The 22,790-nt window shown below is 40.3% G+C and overlaps 1 protein-coding gene across 1 annotated transcript in view; it reads right to left on the bottom strand.

Annotated features, from left to right (window-relative positions):
• The window catches only part of PLCXD3 (phosphatidylinositol specific phospholipase C X domain containing 3), a gene marked incomplete at its 5' end in the record, with an annotated part of 71,453 nt that overhangs the window by 23,070 nt on the left and 25,593 nt on the right, over positions 1–22,790 (bottom strand). Inside the window, one exon of the mRNA XM_083884481.1 lies at positions 817–1,525. Within this exon, the coding sequence (XP_083740607.1) occupies positions 817–1,525 (709 nt within the window). The remainder of the gene's footprint in view (positions 1–816; positions 1,526–22,790) is intronic.

The following is a 22,790-nucleotide window of genomic DNA, read 5'->3' as shown; positions in this document are numbered from 1 at the left end:
TTTCCTACTGAGTTGTCAAGAACATAATCACATATATATGCCTTTAAGCTCAAAACTGGCTGTGATTTATCAAAGTCAGAATGGTATAAATAATCATGTCTTGCACAGGTGGCATTTTTTGTAATGTAACAACTAATGGCCTGTCAAAAAAGTATTGCATGTACAGAACCTATGCAATGGTCTGCCACCTCTTTCCTGAGAGATAATGATAAATGAATAAAGACTTCAAGGAATCAAATTCTCTCTAATAGTGTCTTGCTATCTTTGATACAATGTGTGATGGTATAAAGACAGAGAAACCATGCATCTTTGAGGTGTGAAAAGGCAAATTCTGCAGCATCAGGCTTTGCTGATGAGACAGGACAATTTTTTTTAAATCCAATATCTGAACCCTGATGCACAAATAAACACTTAAATTATCTAGATCATACAGATAGATTTGTCTAGATCATACAGGTAAGATTTTCCAGTAAGGAAATCCTAGACACAATATCCAGTGCTTATGGTAAGAAACCACATTTGGGGAAAAAAAAAAAAAAAACAAATTAGCAAAACCTTCATTCAGAAAAAAAGAGAAAGTTAAGCCAGTCCTCTAATATCTCATTATGCTTCAGTGGCAGATTTTCTTTCAAGATGCAAAAGCTTGTCCTTCAGTGTGTTTCTCTTAAAACTTTTTAGGATTATGCCAAGTTCTGACTAGCCCACAGTAGCATGGAAGAAATTCATCTGCTAGAGTGTCTTTACAAGGAATTGGAAAAACAGCACTACCAACACACATTCAGCACAGCCAGCACACCTCACTAGCCACAAACTCACCTTTCTGTGATCGTTTCTCTGAGACCACTTGCAACCCCCTTCACCACCGTACTAGCCTTTGGCGTCAGCACTACTTGAGATATGAAAAAAGAGCCTTTCTTTCTTCTTTCAGTGATTGATGCCTGCAGGAACTGAATCAACTTTTCTGTATCTGTTGTGTTTGCCCAGGGAGCTGGCATCATCTGGCCTGGCCACAGAAAGGCTACCTCGACAGCCACTGGACTGTGGTAGAACACTAGCACTTGGTGTTCCTTTTCCCACAGGTACTGGAGGCTGACTTCATGGGCAAATATAGCAGGACACATTTTGTTTCCATATGTGTCTTTGAGCATCTGGACAAGCTTTTCATGATGGCATTTCTGCATCCCATAGAAATGATTGAAGTCCAAGAAGACCACTTCTTTCGGGTGCTCAGTGAGAAAGGCATTGATCTCCTCCAGACCTTCCTTGACTTTGGCACTGAATAAACCATGAGCGAAGTAGAGTTCATTGTCTGGGTCTCTGGGCTTGGTGGAAATTCTGAGATCAAAATACCGTATACCTGCCCCCAGCTGGCTGGTGAAGTTCATGGTCTGGGTAGCCAACCACTTCCTCATCAGCTTTTTAGCCACAGTCCCAAAAACTGACACAAAATTCTGGACTGTCTCCGGCTGTTCAGGCCCAACTGGAGAGGCTTCATCAATGTAGAAGCTAAAAGAGTCATGAGACCCTAAAAACACAATAGAGAAAAATTATCAGTATCATATATTAAAAGCCTTTAGTGGTTTTTTTCTCAATGAAAATAATTTTCTGACCTGTACCAACATCCACCAACAACCTCCCCTGCCCTTTCTCTCAACAGTAGTACATTTGTCTGGCAGGATTTGCCCCAACAACACCTTGTAGGAAGTTGAAAGAAAGTCTGTTTCACTACTTGTCTGGATGCTCAGTCACTCTCTTCCAGCTCTTACTTATGCCTTTAGGCTCAAGGAACCTGGGGTCTCTGAACATCAAAGCAATTCTGGTAGCAAAGCTAGTCACACAATAAATCCCTCGAGGCAAGGAGGAGAGTTTGGCCCTACACACTGAATCGTGCACTGTCTAGTTTGTAGAACCAAAGGAAAAAAAACAAAACAAAACAACATCCTTCCACACACATCTTTATAGCCAGAAAAAATAGGAGTTGGAAAAATGTCAAGGAACATAACCTTTCTGATTTTTATTTCAAGTCTCATCTGGTCAACCACAAGGTAAATGAATGCTGTTTCCTTCTTAAATTTACTTCTAAAATTCTTACTTTCCTTTGTTAAATAAGTACAATAGATAGAGCCAAGAACAGCATTGCATTCCACTGATAAAATTCAGAAACTCTGCTGCATGATCTTCACAGGAATGGGACATAAAACTTAACATGCCTATGTAAAGGAGTTACCATTTTCTACAACATAAATTTGAATACAAATATGTATGGCACTTTGCTATACAAAATTCTCCATCTCAAGATATATCCATTTGTAAAACCCCACGATCTCAAAACAAAAGCCACAATTAATAATGCTCAGCATTCAGACATCAACATGAAAGCAGTTTTATGGAGAGAGGAGCTGACCCTAGGAGATGCTTAACACCTTTGTCAACCATTACCCGGCTGAACCTGGCACCTGGCAGTTTACACAGAAACACCGTCCAGCTGCTGGCAGAGCCACACTCCTGCTATTCCAGCCATAGATGCTGCTGGTCAGACCTGCAGCAGCAAGCAGGTCTGCTGCTCAGCCTGAGACACACTGCTTGCGAAACTCCTTCAAGGTCAGCAGGACTTGTTTTCTGGAAATGGACTGCAGTACTAGCAGAAAACCAAATCCTACATCAAAATGAGTTCAGAGCACTAGTCTTGCCTGTCACCAATGCTTTTGCAGGTGCTTTTCAAAATTACTTTCTAAAGCACACATGCTGTAGCAAGTATCACATCAATAAAATTCTGCTAGTCAGTCATTTCTGAGAGTGATGCTACTTTACCTGAACTGGAATAAATGCCATAAACTGAAGCAGCAGCTATAACATTTTCTTCTTTAACAATAAATGAAGTCATGACAAATCATCTTAGACACATCTTGGATTTGGCTTTGTTTAATCTGGGAAATGTCTTTAAATTTTATGCACACCTGTTTCTTGTGGCTGACTCTTTGAATTTCATTTTGTTTTAAATATTAGATAACTTCTCCATTTTGATGAAGCTTCCTACTGCTAAGTGTTGAAGTGATAATATATTTCTTGCAGAACCTGATTAGATCACGCAGTATCTGGTTACACATTGATATCCTTGGGGACAAGATCTGCATACAGAATTCTAATGATAAAACAAATTATTAGAGTTGTGACCTGTGTATCAACAGTATTACAGGGAAAATCAATGAGATGCATTAAATGTTCTGCTCAGTGTAACCTGCAGTAATGTAGAAATCAAAGTAAATCTGGTCTTGTCTAAAACAAGGCATAGCTACTGATACTGGGAAGGGATGGATTTTGCACTCCCTCCCCACCCTTTATCCATTGAAGTCCTTTTTATTTTTGTCAAGGTTTGTGCCAGATTAAGTACCCATGTAAACATGATCAACTGATTAGAGCAGTAGGCTCAAAATGGTATTAAGACTAATTAAACCATTTATCTTTTATCTGCAGACATGGGCAACCTGAAGTTGGAGAAACGGTAGAAGCTAAATTGACCCCAGCACTGCCAGTAGGCACATATTGGTTTAAACTACTTAAAACTACTTTAGTCAAGACAGGCAGCACAATTCTCACAGCAGAAAACTAAGGTGAACAACCTATCAAAAGGTGGCTTATAGCTACTGATAATTAAAAACACAGAGGTGTGTGTGGGGTGTGTGTGTGTGTGTAAACATCACAGTTAGAAACACCTGAACACTGCAAGCAGGATAGGTCAGAATTTTTTTTTCTCATTAAAGTCTTTGTGCATATATTTGAGCCTAAAAATAGGTATTCCTATGTGGATAGTAATGAGAAAACTGCACAATGCTCTGAGAATTTCCATGTTTTGTAACCTAAACAAGGAAGCCATACAGCATAATACCAGAAAGAAATAAGGCTTAACTTGGTTGACACAAAATTAAGCAGAGGTTAGCTGTTCAGAAGTATGTAAAGATCCCTCCTGAACAAAAAAATACAGCAAATATTTTGTCTTTCCACATTTATAATTTGTCCAGGTCAATTAAATATTTATTTCCATCATGAACCCATCTAATATTTCCTTTTGCCTTAATCCTGCACTGTTGTCCCAGAGAGCTTACTTGTGTAACTCACAGAAATTCAAAATCCTTACACTTAACAGTGCAAATTAGGGTATGATCTTTTCCAATGTCGTGTCCAAAATCACTATAGTTCTGGTAAAGAGATAATCCTGTACAAACATACTTTCAGCAACCGTGTTTCCTTCCAAATCTTTTTTTTGTGCTTGGGGATATTCCCCTCCTATATTTTCACTGGAAAGTGTTCTTGCAGGTTCTCTATATAACCAAACTTCAGCCTCCATGAAGAGAGCATGCAAATTACATTTAGGAATACAAATGCAATGATGCCTGCAATCTTCGGAAGGTGGCAGTGCTTCCAGAGATCATCTGTCTCTGTTATGGTAGGTCTGTACCACAGAGACTTCACAGTCTGAGACCTGGAGAAGCAAAGAGGGGAAATTACTCACCCCAAGTCATTCAGGGAGCAAAAGATGATATTCCTCTCATGTGCATACATATTTTCTTACCAGTTTACTAAGAGTCTAAAATTTTCTTGAAATATTACACACTGTTTTTCCCACTATTTCAACAACCCAACATATCCAAGAAGTCAAGGATGAAGACTCATGGATCAGCATGATGTGGGTAGCAAACAAGGGGTTAGCATGGTGTGCACATGCTACAGACTGCCCAGTCGAGAAGAGAAAGTGGATGAAGCCTTTAAACAACAGGAAGAAACTTCATAATTACACATTTTCATGGGGGAATTTTGAGACATTTGCTGGCAGAGCAGAACAGCAGAGTGCAGGAAACCCAGAGACCATCAGAGACTTTTTTTCCTGCAGGTATTCCTTCAAGCAGTGAAATTGCACTGCTGATGTTGTATGAACTAAGGAAGAAATGGATAGGGACATAAAGGCTGATGACAGCCTTAGACTGAGTGACTATGACGAGAAATAAGAATTTGAAATACTCAGGAAAGCAATGAAGGCAAAGGCAGAATAAAGATCCTGGATTTCAGAGCAACTGTCTTGGCTTGTTCAGGAAATTGGTAAGTGGTAGCCTGGAAGAACTCAATTACCTTAAATGCCAAGAGACTCAGGAGAAAGGGCTGATCTTGAGAAGCAACTTCTCTAAAGCATATGAACAGAATGAGAAGAAACAAGGAGGCAAGGCAGGAGGCAAGTTTTGCTGAAAGGGTAGCTTCTGAGTGGCAACAAACTTAAAAAGCTTTACAGAAGGTTTTAGCAAGGACGGGTTGCCAGGGAGGAACAGAGAACGAAGGCACAGAGGGAGTTAGGAAGGGCACAGCTGGGATGGGAAGCCTGCAAGAGATGGGAAAGGCAACAGACAGCTTCTGCTGATACATCAGCAGCAAAAGAAAGCATGGAGAAAGCTGGTCCACTAAAGAACAGGGCAGACCTCCTGTAGGATGGGATGCCATCCAGACGGACCTGGACAAGCCCTAAAAGTGGCCCTTGGGAATCTGATGAGGTTGAACAAGGGCAAGTCCTGGTGCTGCACCTGGGTAGGGACAACCCCTGGTATCAGCACAGGCTGGGCATGAACAGACCCAGAGCAGCCCAGAAGGACTTGGGGGTGCTGGTGGGTGAGAGGCTGGACATGCCCCGGCCATGGCACTCACAGCCCAGAGAGCCAAACGTGTCCTGGGCTGCATCCAGAGCCCCGTAGGCAGCAGGGGAGGGAGGGGATTCTGCCCCTCTGCTCTGCTCTGGTGAGACCCACCTGGAGCTCTGCATCCAGAGCTGGGGTCCCAGCACAGGGAGGACAGGGACTTGCTGGATTTAGTCCAGAGCAGCATCTTTGATCATGAAGATGATGAAAAGGCTGGAGCACTCCTCTTCTGAGGACAGGCTGAGAAAGCTGGGGTTGTTAAGTTTAGAGAAGAGAAAGCTGCTGAATAGGAGTTTTCCAGTACCTAAAGGGGTCTAATTTAGAAGAGGGAGAGCAAGTTTTCACATGGACAGCCATAGAACAATGAGGAACAGTTTTAAGCTAAAAGAGGAGAAATTTAGATTATATGTCAAGAAGAGGACAGTGTTACTCAGAGGGCAGTGAGGCAGTGGATCAGGTTGCCCAAGGAGATTGTGGATACCCTATCCCTGAAAGTGTTCAAGGCCAAGTGCTGGATAGCATTTGTAATCTGGTCTAGTGAAGGATGTACCTGACCTTGGCAAAGGGGTTGGAACAAATGATTTTTAAGATCCTTTCCAACTCAAAGCATTCCATTATTCCATACGAAATTATCAAGAGACACTTAAAACGTCTACATCATCCATGACTCAAAGAACAGAATTGGCCCATTTCAACCACTGAGACACTAAATTTTCACAAACTAGATATTAAAGAATAAATTGTGCAGTATCATTTAGATTGCTAGAAAATACCTGCTAGTATTTTCACTAGGGAGAGCTGTGTACTGTTTTCTTTACTGGATTCCTGTAAAAGGGCAATTGGGAATATTTAACCCACTACAGCTCACTACAGACAAATTTATGGCTTCCCTGGAGGGCTAACCCCCACATTTAAAACATAATTGGGCTTGGTGGTGAAGGAAGTCCCTAAGGGAGAGTGCATTTTAGTTCAGAATTGTGTCTTCTGTCTCTTGGAGATTTACTCAAAGGCATGATAAATCTACTATTTTTGGTGGCTAAGCTTAAATACATAATTCACAAAGCCGACAAGTGTAGCTGAACTTTGCTGTCCCTTCCCTTGCTTCCCTGTCAGCTCTGGCCACCCTTGGCAAATACAGCCTTGTAAACAGCACCTAGAATTGAACAGCACTGACCAATATGCTCCCAACAGCAACAATCACACCCTGAAGATCCACAAGTATCAGAAAAAAACCACAAACAAATAGAAACAACAGTTCATAGGCTTTAGCATGCTTTGCTCTCTTCCTCTTCTTCCATGGATCTCTTGTCTCTGTGCTAGGAATTATCCAATAGTTGTTGGAAGTGGAATGCTTTACTAGTACTTTAGATGTCATTAAAAGCTTTACCTGCTGTGTTTCCACATTTAGGACATGTCATCCCTTTGTGACTATTGCTGAAATGTCACGTGCAGTGCCACATAATTTCTTTAAAGACATCCTTATCAGTGAAGTCTCTATAGTGACTGACAGCAGGTAAGATGTTTCTTGGATGATGTAGAGAACAGGTTCAACAGGAAAAAATTCATGACCTCTGGTACACAGGAGTTCAATGCAGATGTTCTTTCAATCTCACTTGGTCTGTTTGTGTCTTTTTTGACATTAAAAATCAATCAGTCAAGGGGGAAGCCCTATGAATTGTCAGCTAGTTGCACTGCCACTTCAAGGAAGAGCAAAGCCTAGTCATGACACTAGAGTTAATGCACCTCAATATTGTGTTTTGCCTTCTTTTGAGATGGCTGAGCAGTGTTCACTTCATCAAAGCCACAGAACATCTCAGGAAGTCAAAAGGTTCTGCCAAGTGCAATGTAATTCAGACTTAACAGACTTAACATCCCTTTAGCATGCAAATTGCCTGGGTGGTATCAGCTTTATTTGATAAAAACACTACACAGGCAAACAAAACCAAAACTGTGAGAAACAGAGGGATTATAGATTGCCCAATGTCCAAGTGTCCCCACAGGTAACTGCCTCACTTTCCAGCTGTTCTTCCAGTGTTCATCACCAGCTGTGTGTCCCTGATCCCAAGTGAAGGTCACAGGGCTTAGTCACAAATTCACATTCAGAAGTCCACAATCTAAAGGCACGGGAAGAGAGGCACACACTATCTCAGGTAAAGCCAAAATCCAGATACTGAGCAAGTCCTGAGAACACTTACATGACATTAAAAATTGACATACATGTACATGCATACAACATATATATACATATATATATATACACACATATATGCTGATATATTCCAAGAAATTGCACTCTTCTTGTACTTGTATCTCATTCTGCCTTGAAGACATTGGTTACAATGTGTGGAAAGGAAATGTTTGGTTCCTTCTTCCCTGACAACTTCCCAGAAGTGATAGCCCCTCCTCCTGCATCTTCTCTCTACCACCACGTGAGTTCTGGGCCAGCCACTGGAATTGCACATAAAGGTAATTTGCACTCTGGTCCTGTGCCTGGGAATACAGCACTGGGAGTCTGGATTGTACTGCTTTATTGAGACTGTCCTGCAGACAAAAGGGACAATTGGAAAAACCAGGCAGGAGTGCAGCAATCACCATGCAAACATTTTAACATGGCTTGCTTGCAAGGGTGAGCAGAACTATTTTGTATTATATTTTGCCGACCTCTGGCTGGGTTTTTAATGCTACTTCTGTCATAGGTGGAACTCAGCATTTCCCAACCAAAACATCTCAGCTGAAGCCCCTCCATCCACATCAAATACTTGAGCACAACTTCAACAGACTCACCAGCTACTGGACCAATCTAGGACACAGCCTAGAACGGCAGTACAAAGTATTAAAAACTGAGCACAAAGAATCTGCTTCTTGTTCAGTGTAATACAGAACAGAAAATTTATTTTCAGAGATTCACAGAACAGCTGAGTTTGGAAGAGACCTCTGGAGATCATCTGGTCCAATCCTCCCTTCTCCTGAGTGAAATAAAAAAAAAAAATTATGCAGAGTTGACAACAGATCATTGAAGACTTCTCCAAAACACCTCTCTGAAGCAGCTTCTCAGACAGGAAGAAGGCCGAACTGGTAGGCCATCAGTCCAGAAATGGCATTCCATGTCTAATGACCAACTTTCAGACCTGGAATGACTTTGTTTTGTCCTTTCTATAAAAAAATAAAATTTTCATACAACAAGAGAGGATTTTAAACAATTATTTGATCTTGTTCCTCTTACATGTCCTTATCACCTGTGAAATACTCTTGAGAATCATTTTGGTTTGTACTTTTGAACATGGCTATAATTGCTTCCATGGGGAGCCAACTAGTGTTGATATTGCCAGTACTCCATGACCATGATGAATTGTTCCTCACTCAGGCCAAAGATGTTGCCATTTGAAGATGTTAAGAAACCGCTTATGGAATATGGCAGTGCCTGTACTGGGAAGTGTTTCTGGTCACTGGATTGAGCTAAGATCAGTGCCTTGCCTAAGCACTGTTTCTTCCCCATAAAAACCTCACTTCTAAAAAATAGAACAGGTTGGGAGGTGGGAAGAGATCTGCTTGGTACTAAGGCCCTGGGTAGCTAGTAATTATCACAGTATGACAGGCAAGCTTGGCTACAAATCTGATTAGGTTACTCATTATTCAATTCATACTAATATGTTTGGTGTATAGAAAAGTACCCACATGCAATTTCTCAAAGTTCCCTCCTGCCAACAAAGACCAGCTCCTGTTCCTTTTAGAACAATGTATCAGTTAATTCCACTTTTCAAATTCTCAATACTGTGTTGAAAAGTAAAGAAATAAGAAAAAACAAGCTGTAATTATATTTCTAGCTCTCCAAACAGTGTGAGCACATTCACAATCACGGTCATCACAAGCTCAGTTTTGCTAAAGAAAATGTTCTTTAAGAGAAGTTTAACACATGCTGCCCTCCTGAGTTTTCCCTCTTACTTAGTAACTTCTTTAATGTCCTGTAATTGTTTGTGTAGGATGAGGTGAAGTAACTTTTTCTGAGACACTGCCAAGTGCAGATAGCCTCCCACTTCTTCCCAAGCAAACCACCTCCTGACAGATTTCCTTGGAGGCTTCATGCAGCCAGCACTCAGAAGGCAGCGTGATGCAGCAGTACATGGACAGCAGGGGCTTTCTGAGAGTCCCAGATTACCTATTCTAAAAGCTCACCTTTAAGTTAAGTTAATCAAATGCAGGCTCTAAACAAGGCAGATTTTACATAGGCAAATGTAAGATGAACACTGCTGGAAACCAGAAGAAGGGCAGCAAGGCCAGGACACAGCACAGGGTGGAGAGGCTCCTTCTCCAGTTTGCCCATTGCTGCAGGAGCAGCAGGGTGGGCCTGGAGCAGCAGCACTGCTCTCCATGCCCAGAGCCATTCCCACTGCTTGTCCAGAGCAGGTCAGGTCACCAGAACTCCTGCAGGCACTCAAAGCCAAACAGAAGTGTGAGGAACATTTTTGCATTATAGATGTGAAAGTGGAAAGGATCATGCTGAGGACTGAGAGATTCAGCTGGTGTGTCTGGTTTTTTTTCAAATGTGGTCTAAACCTCTCATCTGTACACAGTAGAAAAGGTGAAGGAGGAAGGCAGTGATACTGTTTGTGATATACCACATTCCAAAAAAAACAACCCTGTTGAACATTTGTGCACTGCACTGAAAATTTTAAATGGTGCAAAGGCTTAAAACTTTAAAAACCTCTCACAACAAGCCTCTAGAAAAGTTAGTTTTATTTGTTCAGTCAAACGAAACTGTAAACATGATCTCACAGTGTTTTGTTAGGAGACACATAGCATAAATTCTATAATAGAAGAAGGCTCCCTTCACCTATCAGGCTAAAACCCAGCAGGACTAATGGAAGAACTTCAACACAAACTTACAAATATTACTAAATCAGCTCCTAATTTTTGGCAGAGCAAGAGTAAAAAAACAACAAAAAAAAAACAAACCAAAAACAAAAAAGCAAGCAAACAAACAAACAAAAAACAAAATAAAAAAAAAGGCTAGCAAACAAACAAACAAAAAAAAACCCCAACCAACCAAAAAAAAAAAAAAACACCAAACCTAACAGTTTTTAAAAATAATCTTTACATCAGGATTGAGCAAGCACCTAAAACATATGGTTTAAGATCATCAGAATTTAGAACTTCAGCAGCAGACTGGACACACCACTAGAGCCTGCATGGTGCAGGTCAAGTGCTGTAGTATGCAGACTGCCATGGTCTTCTTGTTTGTGTGTTTGCACATATGAAGATCGTATAGAATATTCTAGAACATATAAATTAGCATCATATATACCTTTTTATTTTATGCCCAACTATAATTTGAAGACAAATTAACTACCTAATCACTTGAAAATAAAACTCATTAGGGCAGAGCTGTAGCTACTGTCTATTACCCAAATTCCACAAAGGAAAATTCTTTCAAGTCTTTGCTTTTCTCTGAACTGTGCAAACAAATCTAGTATTGCATCTTTTCTTTTCACTCTGCAAGCTCAGTGCTGTGTGTTCAGATGCATGAGAGATCTCTACCTGATCTTGCATTTAGTTAAACACTAGTCTCAGAAGTACTGTTATAGCTATTTTTCATCTTAATTTAGGGACTAGCAGACAAAAATGTGAAGGAAGGAAAAAAAGAGGAAAAAATAGCAAGAGGTATATCTGATTCTAAGCATAAAATCAATGTGCCAAGAATAGTTTGGGGTGTATTTTGTTCCAGCACCAGCTCAGTCTGTCTGAGTTTGTCATCAGCATCCAAGTCATATCTCCTGGGGCAATCAGAAGCACTAGAATTGTGAGCCAATAGCTCTGGGACTAGTGAGAGGCTGTGATGATCCCAGGCAGCTTTGCTGAGCCTGCGAAATGGCATCTGCTAACAGTGAGCATCTTCTGACCATAAATCTGGTTCATAATCCAAATGCTATCATTGACAGAAACCTGAGAAGGCTCCTAAAAAAGAGAGTGCTCACATTTCTTCCTCTCCATGCACACAAAGAGCACAGGTAATTCAATGTTCACGCTCCAAAATAGCATCAAATCAGACAACATCTGCTTCTTGAGATTGTATTTGACTTACTTTCATGAGAAAGTAAATACTCTTAAAAATGAGAAATTTCCTTTAAATAATTTCCTCTGATTACACTGATATCTCTCTTGCCACCTATTATGTCTTTTTGGCAACACAGGTTTTGGATACTTGATTTTGTTCTTTCCCTCACCTCTTGCCTATGCCCTCTTCTTTGATTTTTTTTTCTCAAACATACAGAATACAGCCTGTTTCTAACTCATGACTGCATTGACACATCTACTAGCCCTAGTATAGTTCTTATTTCTTTGAGCTCTCCCTTCTATTTAAAAAACAGTAACAGTAATTTTAAAAACTCAAAAAATGAAAAAGGTGCAGTATTTTCTATTAAATCTGAACATCCCTTCTAAACAGTTCTAGTAATCTTGTAGATGACAGAAACTACAGTATATATAATTTCTGCATCTTTACCCATCATTTTAAGGCAAAGAAAAGTACAACCAAGAGGTGTGTCTGGATAAAATGAAACTGCAAAGCCAGTGGGAAGAATGACCCATTTAATCAGATTTCCTGTTAATTTTAAGATTCCTACAAGGCCACCGCTGCCATCTGAGATAGATTGCCACAAGAAGTTTAAAAGGCAAGATTTTTCAATTTTACAAATATCAAACTGTGCTGCAAGAACACCTACAATCCAGAGAAACAGGACTCTTCCTGCACTGTAATGAGTGCACTGGCAGTCAGTTTACCAGAACTTTAGAATGGGATGCCCTTAAGACAATATGGATAAAGTTTTCTATTACCACACAAGAAACCCAGGCTAGATTTTCTTTTCTTTTTCTTGCCCACTGAGTTTGAAAAACAGAGGCAAATCTGAGCAATTCGTCTGATTCTTAGGGGGAAAAGCTGCAAAATATTATACCCTGGGATGGGAGAAATATTATACCCTTTTCTGAGCCAGTTTGCAAATGCTTTCATAAAGAAACACTCTTAAAATATCACCTCAAAAAGTTGTGCATATGGACTTAGCTGACTGACCACACCACACCTGAGAGATAACAAAAGGATGTAAAATACTGCAAAGTAAGAGGAGTAAGAAGGAAGTTTGACAGGTGTTTTATATTTTGACCACTGCCCTTGCTAGGCACCCTTCCTTATCATTTGGTTGCCTCAAACGTTCACATTAGACTTTGTTCTACTTTTGTGCACTACTTGGCAGATTTACAAAGAGCTACAAACAAAATAACTCCCTGAGCCAATCAGCTGAATGCAAGACTCATCTTCTGAGATCGTGTGCCTAAAAGAAGTCTCTCATCCAAGGTCTCCTCAATTATAAGCAAAGACATTGTAATGTTCAGCTTCACACGCCCTAGAGGACAATTTCCCTAGGACCCTGAGATACAAATGGAAAACACTATGTCCTTCCTTCCAAAACATTTTTTTCCTGCCGAACTCCAGAAAGACATCTCTAAGCAGCTGAAGCCTGAACTTTAGGGAATCACCAGCTACTCATGCTCAAATGGAGCACCCCTCCATCCCAGGGTCTCCCATGCAGTCAGTTTACTTTGCTGTAACTCAAGACAATGGGCAAAGGAATGGGCAAGTGCAGCAGTATCACCACAAGGAAGCACATGGGCTCATTCAGCTGTCCATAAATATAATTCCTCTGCCAAGTTACCACTCCATGGTGTCACTGGACTGCTCAAGCCCAGAGGTCTGCAAAAAATAGCACAGCTTCTGCTTTGGTATGTACACCACTGCTTTACAACATGACTGCCTCAGAAAGTACCTACAGAGAAAAAAAACCTTTCTAGGAGCCCTCACAGTCCCCTCCACACATCTGTATTTGTAAAAGACTGTATTTGTCTTTTACATCCAACTGCATAACAAGGAAAACAGTCTCATTCAAAGATTTTGTAAGTTAGCGTTTAAGTTGTGGCTTTCCTAGGATGTCAGCTGCAAGGCCTTGTGAGCCATCAGGCAGTGACACATTCTGAGCTTGCTGTCACCCAGAGTCCCTGCCAGGTGTCAGAGCACGTCCTCCTCACACAGGGCTACCCTCATGCCTTTCAGCTCTGTCTTGCACCATGCTTTGCTGCTCAGAATCCCACAGAAGTTCTCCAGTCATGTTTAGTCACTGTAGATTATCTTTTCTAGGAGCATGTATGGAATATAAAAATCTGACTTGCTACACACTGAATGAAGAAAAGAAACTATAACACCTGTAAAACACAGGATTAATACCAGAAGAACAGCCTCCTGCTGTCCAGTGGCACCGAAACTGGAAAACAGTGAGCCAAGAGGCTTTATAAAGGGAAGTAGCAGAGAGATGCAACCACTGGGAAAAAAAGAACCCAGAGAACAATTTTAAATAAAACTATTTATTTGGTCATTGCTAAATGGAAATATAAGCAAAGGTTTATATAAGTATAATATAAGCACAATACAGGTTAATATAAGCATACTATAAGCTTCTATATAATATAAGCAAAGGTGAGCTGTGTTTTTACCATGAAAATATATCAAAAAGAACAGAAAACACAGCAAACCACCAGAGGTATCAATCTCAATCAACAGACAGGAAATGGGACACACCTGGATGCCTGTAGATGAAATAAAAACCAAACAAACAATCAAAACAAACCACCACACTGTGACACAGGAAAGAATTACAAGTGCCACAGTTGGAAGAGTCTTAGCTAGGATTGCAAAATGTATCTATCTGCCTCATGACCTGGTCTACATCCTCACCAACCCAGTAACATAAAGACACTTTTTAATTTCATTTTCCAAACAGAATGAAGACAAGTAAAGAAGCACAGAGGGAACTCAAACTGTCAATACCTGTCTTCTACACATCTCTTCTACCATCACTAAAGAGGTAATTTAAAGGTCTGCATGATCAATCAACTTAGACTCCTGTCAAACATCTTGTAATGCCTAGGAAGCCAATTTCAGTCAGTTGTTCTTGCGTTATTTGCTGCTAACATTATCCCTGCTCGATTCAACACAGCAGTCAAATAAGCCACTACACAATACAGAGGGCGACCAGAAATTTATGAAACCAGTTATCAAACAGTATTGATGCTATTTCCTTTCCTAAGTTTCCAGTCCACACCATATCCCCAGTTGGCATTTATCAGTATAGCTCTAATGACCCATTAGGCCAGTTTAGACTGCTGCAGATCTGGGTGTTAGTGTTAGACTTCAGCATTAAGAAGTCAATGAAAAAGCACAGGTGGTACTATTGATTAACTGAGAAAACAGACAGATAATCTGTCCTTTTTCCAGACTCAGGATACATCTAATTTACACTGGATACGCTTATGTCTTCAAAAGCAATTATTAGTTTAGCTGTTTCATACTAACACTAAGTAAACCATCGTTTCATGATATTTTCCTAATATGCAATTGCATACTATCAACATCATCTAATTTCAGTGGTTTTCAAGGATTCAAAAGGTAACTTTAATTCAGTAAAACTTAAAATTAGAAAATGCATTATAAGGACATTTCAAATAATCTGAAAATGCAATGTTTTCACTCTTGCATATGTTCAAAAAAGAAGCCATGTCTTCTCTGGACATAATGGCAATGACTGCAGTCCACCTAGACTGACAGTGTTCTGGCTTCAGTGTGACACACAGCTTAGAAGTCAAAATATTGTTATCTGCAGTATTTCCACAGCTGGTGATACTGGTAAAGCTGAGGGTACTAGTAAAGCTGAGTTTTACACTATGGTGATGATGCCCGCACATATTCTTCCATGCTTTCTTTGAATTCTCAAACAACCTATGTGCCACCCTTTTCTTCTGGATAGAGTTTGCCTTTATTACTTGGTCAAGAATACCACAGACCAAACTATCTTAACATCCTCTTCCTCTTCACTTTTTAGCTCTATGTCATCCTGAATATTTTCAAGGTACTTGCAAGGACTTGCTAACTTCTTACCCAGTTGCACGAGGATCTGAGATCTGCATGGAAGGAGACCCTTTTCTTTAAATTATTAAGTAATTCTTCAATAAAATGACACTGGCAGACAGTCTCTCTGTTGGACAGCTGCACTTCACAGCCAAACACAATGGCAGCTGTTCCACAATGCTGCTAGTGCTGTTTTCCAAGGAGACTGTCAAACTTGCACCATGAGCAGTGACTTTTTTTTTTTTCTCTCTACCTTTCCTCCAGTTATAGACATATACATTAATTCATCAATTTGAAAACTTTTGAGTAACTGAGATATTTTGAAAAATAGAGTCCTCTTTATTCATTTTAGGATCAACTCTACTGGGTAAAATAACAATGCAGCAAGCCACTTTCAGTTACCTTAAAGAGGACCAACTGGAAAGAGACTCAGACTTCACATGTAACTCACATTTAAAAGGCTTTTAAACACATATTTAAAAAGCTTTTCCACAACTTTAACCTCCCTGTTGGATACAGAACTGCCCTCCTGCTGGGACATCACTGAAGTTGGGAGGCATGTGAAACCAAATTTCCAAGGACCCTTCATCCCTCCGAACCATAGCTGTGGTCCAGAGGGAGGTGTGAAAGACAAATTCAGGGCATAGCTTTGGTGGAAATCTCTTCATTGCTCATTAGTAATTTCTGCAATACTGAGCTAATAACACTCTCTCCCCCATTAAAGGTGTCCTATTAAGAGGTGCGACATAGGAACTAGATATTGCTGGATTTTTAGCTGGGGCAGTGTTTGGTGCAAATAGAGAGTCAATGTCTTCCCAACATTCTCATTAATGCCAGTCACAGACCACAAGAATACCCATGTTGCCCACCAGAGTACAGCTGCACTGTCACCCTTCACCCTGCAAACCTGCACGCCACGGGCAGCCAGGCCCCCTCAGCACCACTGCCAGTTCATCCAGCCAAAATCAGCCACCATGGCAGCTGTGGCGCCTGTACTCTGCCCTTGCAGGCATACGGTGCTCCAGATGGTGTTCCAAGGACATTGTCCACCCCTTCCACCCTGGAAGCATCGTGAGCTAGCAGGCAGATCACATATACAACAGAGGAGGTCTTTTTGCAGAAGTTCAGTTTTGTGTTGTGCTCATGAGAGTAAACCATTCACCCTCGCATATGGTTAAAATGTGTAGTGTTTTGAAAAGGAAGTATAAAAATAATTGCATAGCAAATTGTTTCTCACCTATGAAAATACCTAGTGTAATTCTTCTGTTATTAGCAATATCACTGGCATATAAACAAAAAATAAATACCTCTTATCAGAGTGCATGTTTTTAAGTCTAAATATATTCATGAAGATTAAAATTTTTAGGAAGCTCCAAAACCTTTCCTACAACTGGCAATCAGCCATTTTCTACATTAGGTTACTGACATAATTTAATCAACTCTGATTCACAAATTATAATCACTGTCTAGAAAAATTGTGGGACATTATTTATGAAGCAGTTGTGCATCTTTATCAACATGTGGTCACCTTATTCTTACAGAATTCACTAAAGCAAAAAAAGGTATCTTTTCCCGTCATGAATTGTGACATATCTGTCTTCCACTTAAGTACTCTGGTTTTCTCAAAATCATATACAAACTACTAGCTAAAAGCATTAAAACCTCTGTTCATTGGAAAAAAAAAAAAAATCACTCCTTTGCAATAGGGACTAGTATTTTTCTCAAATACATTTCAAGAGGACACAGAAACTAATCATCATTTTTTTTTAAAAAAAAAAAAACCTCTTGAGTGTATCATTCTTTCTTTCTGCTCCCAAGGACCTTTGACACTCTGACCTGTGGGATTCTGTCTATTACTGTGAGTCAATGACATCCAGGCTCTTCCAAATGAGAGAGTTTTAAGCCTGGTGGTGTTAAACTACAACGTGCAGTAATACTGTTATTGAGGAAACACAATTTTAAAATTCAAATTAAAGATTTCAACCCTATATAATAGTGATATAGCTGTTGATGTTACCGAAGTTCAGGTCTCATATAGTTCTTCATAATCCACAGTTGATTTCCAAACATTGTTCCAGGCAGTATTAATTTGAGCTCAGTTTTCAAGTGCAGAGATTTATTCATCTGCTGGATCTGCTAGGTGAAATGTAATCTTCCTAAAGCACTAATAACAAAAAACAAACATGGTGCAGGTAAGTGCAAGCCAAAGGAATAATCAGCACAAAACCTTGAGAAGAAAGGCTTTCAAATTGCAAACCCTATTGTCTGAGACGAGACTGACAATACAATGCCTTCTATATTTGCTGAAGTGCACTTGAAGCACAGGAACTTCTTGCTCCATGTACTTAGCTACCCAGAAATGCAGAAGATACATTCCACCTTTTGCTTATTTCATCTTGCACATCCATCTGTGACCAATCTACATTAAACACTTCTTTCACAAGTCAGCATCCTTTGAAGAACTCCAGAAACAAGAACAGTTCAATCATTTGCATACAAAGAGCCAGATTTCATGGCACTGACTGATTTTCACCAGCCAAGCAGAAGAGAGGCACAAACTCTGGACAGTTAATGACATATTCAAGATGACAAGCCAAGCGTGAATGTAAGTGCTAGACATGGGCTTGTGTATGATGCCACACATCAACAGCCCATAAAGTGGGATAGGAGGCAATTTGTGCTGAAATCCACCCCTGCTGCATGCTCCTTTTAGTGGCTGCCACAGGCACATCATCCAAAAGACTCCCCCATCCTGTGCAGCAAGAGCAGCTGCAATGGAGGCAGAATCTGGCCCTCAGTGTAGGAGGAAAATGAACAGTGAGCAGAACAGCAGTTCCCACCCTCATGGCACCATTTAACAGTTTTGCTGGTATGTGACCTTTTGTTTGCCATCAAATCATCTCCCTAGCATTCAGATCATATGTTTGTCTATTCATCAAATCCCCAGAACATTCAAACCACATACACAAAGGCTGTTTGGATCCTTCTTGCCTCTATTGTGGCAGCTCAATAACTAAGACAGGGAGCTCCCAGCTGGGTATCAGCAGCAGAGAAACCCTGCACAGCCAGAGGGGAAAGACATGTCGGTAGAGCATACTTATATAGGGAGAAAATTAGAGTCTGGAAACTCACCAAAAAGTCATCCCTTTTCTTCTGAGTGTCATAAAAAAGATGCTCAGAATAATTACTACACTAGTGATGTTTAAATGTTAATTTGTACAGTACTCTGTGGAGCATACAGTTCTGATTGACATTTTGGCTAGAAAAAGAACCTTACTTAGCAATCTCTGTTTGCTGAATTAAAGCATTAATAGAGGCAGTTTGATAAAAATTATGTCACCCTGTTTGAAACCAAGCCAAATGAAAGATATGCTTTTATGACTTTGCCCCTGCAATTGTATGGTGATATTTAGACCTAGAGACTTTCAGGATGGAGTTGAATCCTCACCATTAAAAATTAGAAACTGGGAAATCATTACAAAATTATAGCACTAAAACTCCTTCCAGCTGAAGAAGTTCTGCGTGCAGGAGCAGCAATTCATTGGGTATTTAATTTCATTGCACAGAAGCACATTCACTTAGCTGGCCCATGCTTATCACACCAACTATCCCATCAAGTTGCAACCACTTAGAAATGAAGCCTCTTGTTTAAACTGGTACTGGTTATCTAAATTCCTTCTGAGGTGAAAGAGAAAGACCTCTGGTGTCTATTTACCTTGTTCACATATCCGTGACTAATGTAAGTTAGGATACTTCATTAGTGAAGGTGATTCTTTTTCTCTGTCTTCAAATGAGGAAAAAGCAGCTTACTTCATTCAGCTAAAATTAGGTGAGATGTATCCCAGCATACATATCTCTTCTATTAATGAATGAGTCTTTAAGGAGAGGGAAATATTATCCCTTTGTTACTAATGTGCAAATTAGGGCCTGAGACGCACTAAGTTGTACTTTTAAAGAACTTTGAGTCCAGCTACACTGAATGTAGAAGTTTAAAGTCTAAAACTGTAACCCTGAAAACCTCTCTGTGGCAGACAGGTAATGAATAGACAGTCTTACCTCTTTTCTGTCTCACTGAGGTCCAATTATAGCAGTTACACCTGTACAGAGCAGGTTGAAGAAGTCCTCGACAAGGAGAATGTCTGCTTTGCTTTAGGTAGGAATTGGAAAAACTTCTACAGAGACACAATACAGGGATGCTTTTGTTATCACTGTCAGGGTTTATGCAGAGCCAAGGTCTTCCCTGCTCTTCTGATTTTTGTAGTGCCACGCTAGCAAGGACCCAGCATGGGAGGCTGGGGGAGACACAGCCAGGACAGGTGACCCCAACTGACCAAAGGGATGTCCCAAACCACGTGACATCACACTCAGGATACAAGGTAGGGGGAAAGAAGAAGAAAGTTGGGGGTGGGCGGATATTTGGAATAATGGTATTTGTTTTCCCAAGCAAGCATTCCATGCGATAAAGCTCTGCTTTCCTGGAGTTGGCTGCACACCTGACTGTCTATGGGAAGCGGTGGATGAATTCTTCGTGTCGCTTTTTTTGTCTATGTGGGCTTTTCTTTCTCTGATAAACTGTCTTTATCTCTGAGTTTTCCAGTTTTATTCTTCCAATCCTCTCCCAGATTCTGCTAGTGGGGCAATGAGCGAGCAGCTGTGTGGCTCTTAGTGGTTGCCTGGGATTAAATCATGACAGACTGGAATAAGACTCCAAGTCTGAAACAGTGTTTCTCCACTGCACTAATACACGGAAGCATAAAAGATAAATGATGATGGTGTTTTGTGGAAAATGCTGACTCAGGTTCAGGAGTACAGGCCTTTACTAAAGGGATGCAGGCAAGAACCAACTCTCTAGAGCTACCGAGACTCACCAGATGGGCAGAGGCCAGCTAGGCTCTGCAACCAGGAGTGAGCACCCTGTGTTTGGTGTTGTAGGCAGGGAAGTATGCACAAGAACAAAATGAGGGAGAGCCTACAAGACCAGAGTTGCTGCTACAGGCCCTCAGAAACACCTGTAGGGAAACATGACCTTCTTCTGCTGTTTGCTGTATGTGAGTGGTGTTGGGACGAATGTATGTGGCTTCACACAGGCCAGAGACATCCACCATAACCCCCAAGTGTTCTCTGTAAGTTACGAGAGAGAGAGAAATCCTGCTGGGAGAAAAGGCATACCACCCATTGCACTTTCTGTTTGACAAACTAAAATTACATAAGCCAACTTGGTCTTTCTCCCACCATGACACAAAAACAGTGCCTAGATGGTCAGTCCTTGGTGTACTGAGGGAAAGCATTTTTTGGAACACAGTCAGCAAAACCCAGGCTGGAATATACTCAACATCCAGACAGTAACACTTTCAGGTTTCCCAGACAAAGCTATTCGGACTGCATATATTCTTAGACAGCTCTAGTATTAGTGTCAGGTTGTATTTTTGTGTATAGCTTGAGGTCTGCTGCTTCCATTTCAGATCAGGAGAAAGCTTTCTATATCTAAAAGTTAATCCAATTTTTTCCAATTATAGCTGCTGGTTGTCAAAAGTTATTACCTTTCCTATGTGCCTGGGACCATCACAGTCATAAGGAAACTACTGCGATATGGGAAGATCCTGAATTTGGTATCTGAATGGAGATTGCCCAAAATGAAGAAAAATGAAGTCACATTACCACTTAGTTCTCGAATTTACACACCATGCCCAGAAGACCTATACCCCTAAACCTCTAAGTATTGCTTATTTTTAACTACTATATACACCTAAGTAGAGAACTTCCAACACTGAGAAATCATCTGTTTCACTCAGCCAACCCAACTCCACAGGAAATAACAGAAACAGGAAAAGTGCTCCAAATACTTAAACATCCATACAACAAAAGCAAGCACTACAGCAAACCCTATTACACTGCCAAAATAATCCGGTAATAGACAAAACTAGGGGTAAAAAAAAATCTCATTAAGATGAAACACCCACTGCCAACAACAAATTAACCTGGAAATCTATGAATGCATCAAGAAATAACAATGTCAGAATCAACACCCTTGGACACAAACTTAATCTTAAGTCCTTAAAAAATTTCTTTAATAGAAATAGACTAATAAAACCCTGAACCTCTTAAACTTTTAATAATTTTTGTTAACTGTAAGTTTTTCATTAAACTAATTCCTTTAATGCCTGGTCAATAAACTCAACTGCCAGCTCTTAACAATACAGGTAACAATACCCAGCAGTCTGTGCTAGAAGTTTACATTTTCCCTCTGCCAAGGATATAACCTCTGAACTACTGACTGATCTGATATCAAAGGCTCCATTTTTCAGATAGGAAAGAAACAACAGAATATGTGTGAACTGTCAGGGTACAGAGGTCGCACTTTTTGGGAGGCAGAGCCCCTCTCCCCTAGTCGCTTTCACCAGCCCTACCTGTTCACATGCCCAACTTTTTGCTCTGATATGCTATTGACATCTGAGAGGAGACATAGCCTAACAGGCAGCTCTTGGTCCAACAGAAGAGAAATACATCTATAAATAAAAAGCATTACACATTGGCAAATGTGCTGATATTTCATCTATGTGCATCTTCCCACCTGCATAGCACTGGAAATTAACATTTTCTTAATTTGCTTGAAGAAACACACAGAAGGTCGGCTCGATCTTGTGATTTCTATGGATTATATTACCTGACTTGAATGCCAAACACAATTTGGTATTTCCAAATATAGATCTTGCATGTATTTTACTGAAGTGTCTCAGCAAAGAGCTAGACAAAATTTGATTTTCCTTCTTCCCAAAACTGATTATGCTCAGTGGCATATCCACTCCTATACACTCCCTCCCCATCCCTCTCAATTCACTCAACCTTCTGTTACCAGCAAAGAAACAAGAGGAAATTATAACCAACATCAGGTACATTTCAACAGAAGCCTGTAACAGCGTTTTTCCACAAATCTATCAGTTATTTTCCAATAATTATTTATTTATGCCTTTGTAGCTAAACAGACAATGGTTTGTATCACAAAGGGTATAAAAGGGACAGATAATTATATAGTTTCTTAATCTGGCTGCACTCCTCCAGAGTGCAAAAGGTGGTTTTAGTTTTGCAGAAAACATAATGCAAAGGTACAACAGTGAATTGAAAGGTCAATCTGACCTTCACTTTGACAGGTTTTAGACATTAAA

This window comes from Zosterops lateralis (assembly GCF_965231275.1).
Source record: "Zosterops lateralis genome assembly, chromosome: Z".
NCBI lineage: Eukaryota > Metazoa > Chordata > Aves > Passeriformes > Zosteropidae > Zosterops > Zosterops lateralis.
Note: the sequence above shows the minus strand (reverse complement) of the source record. Positions and strands in the feature narration are given on the sequence as shown.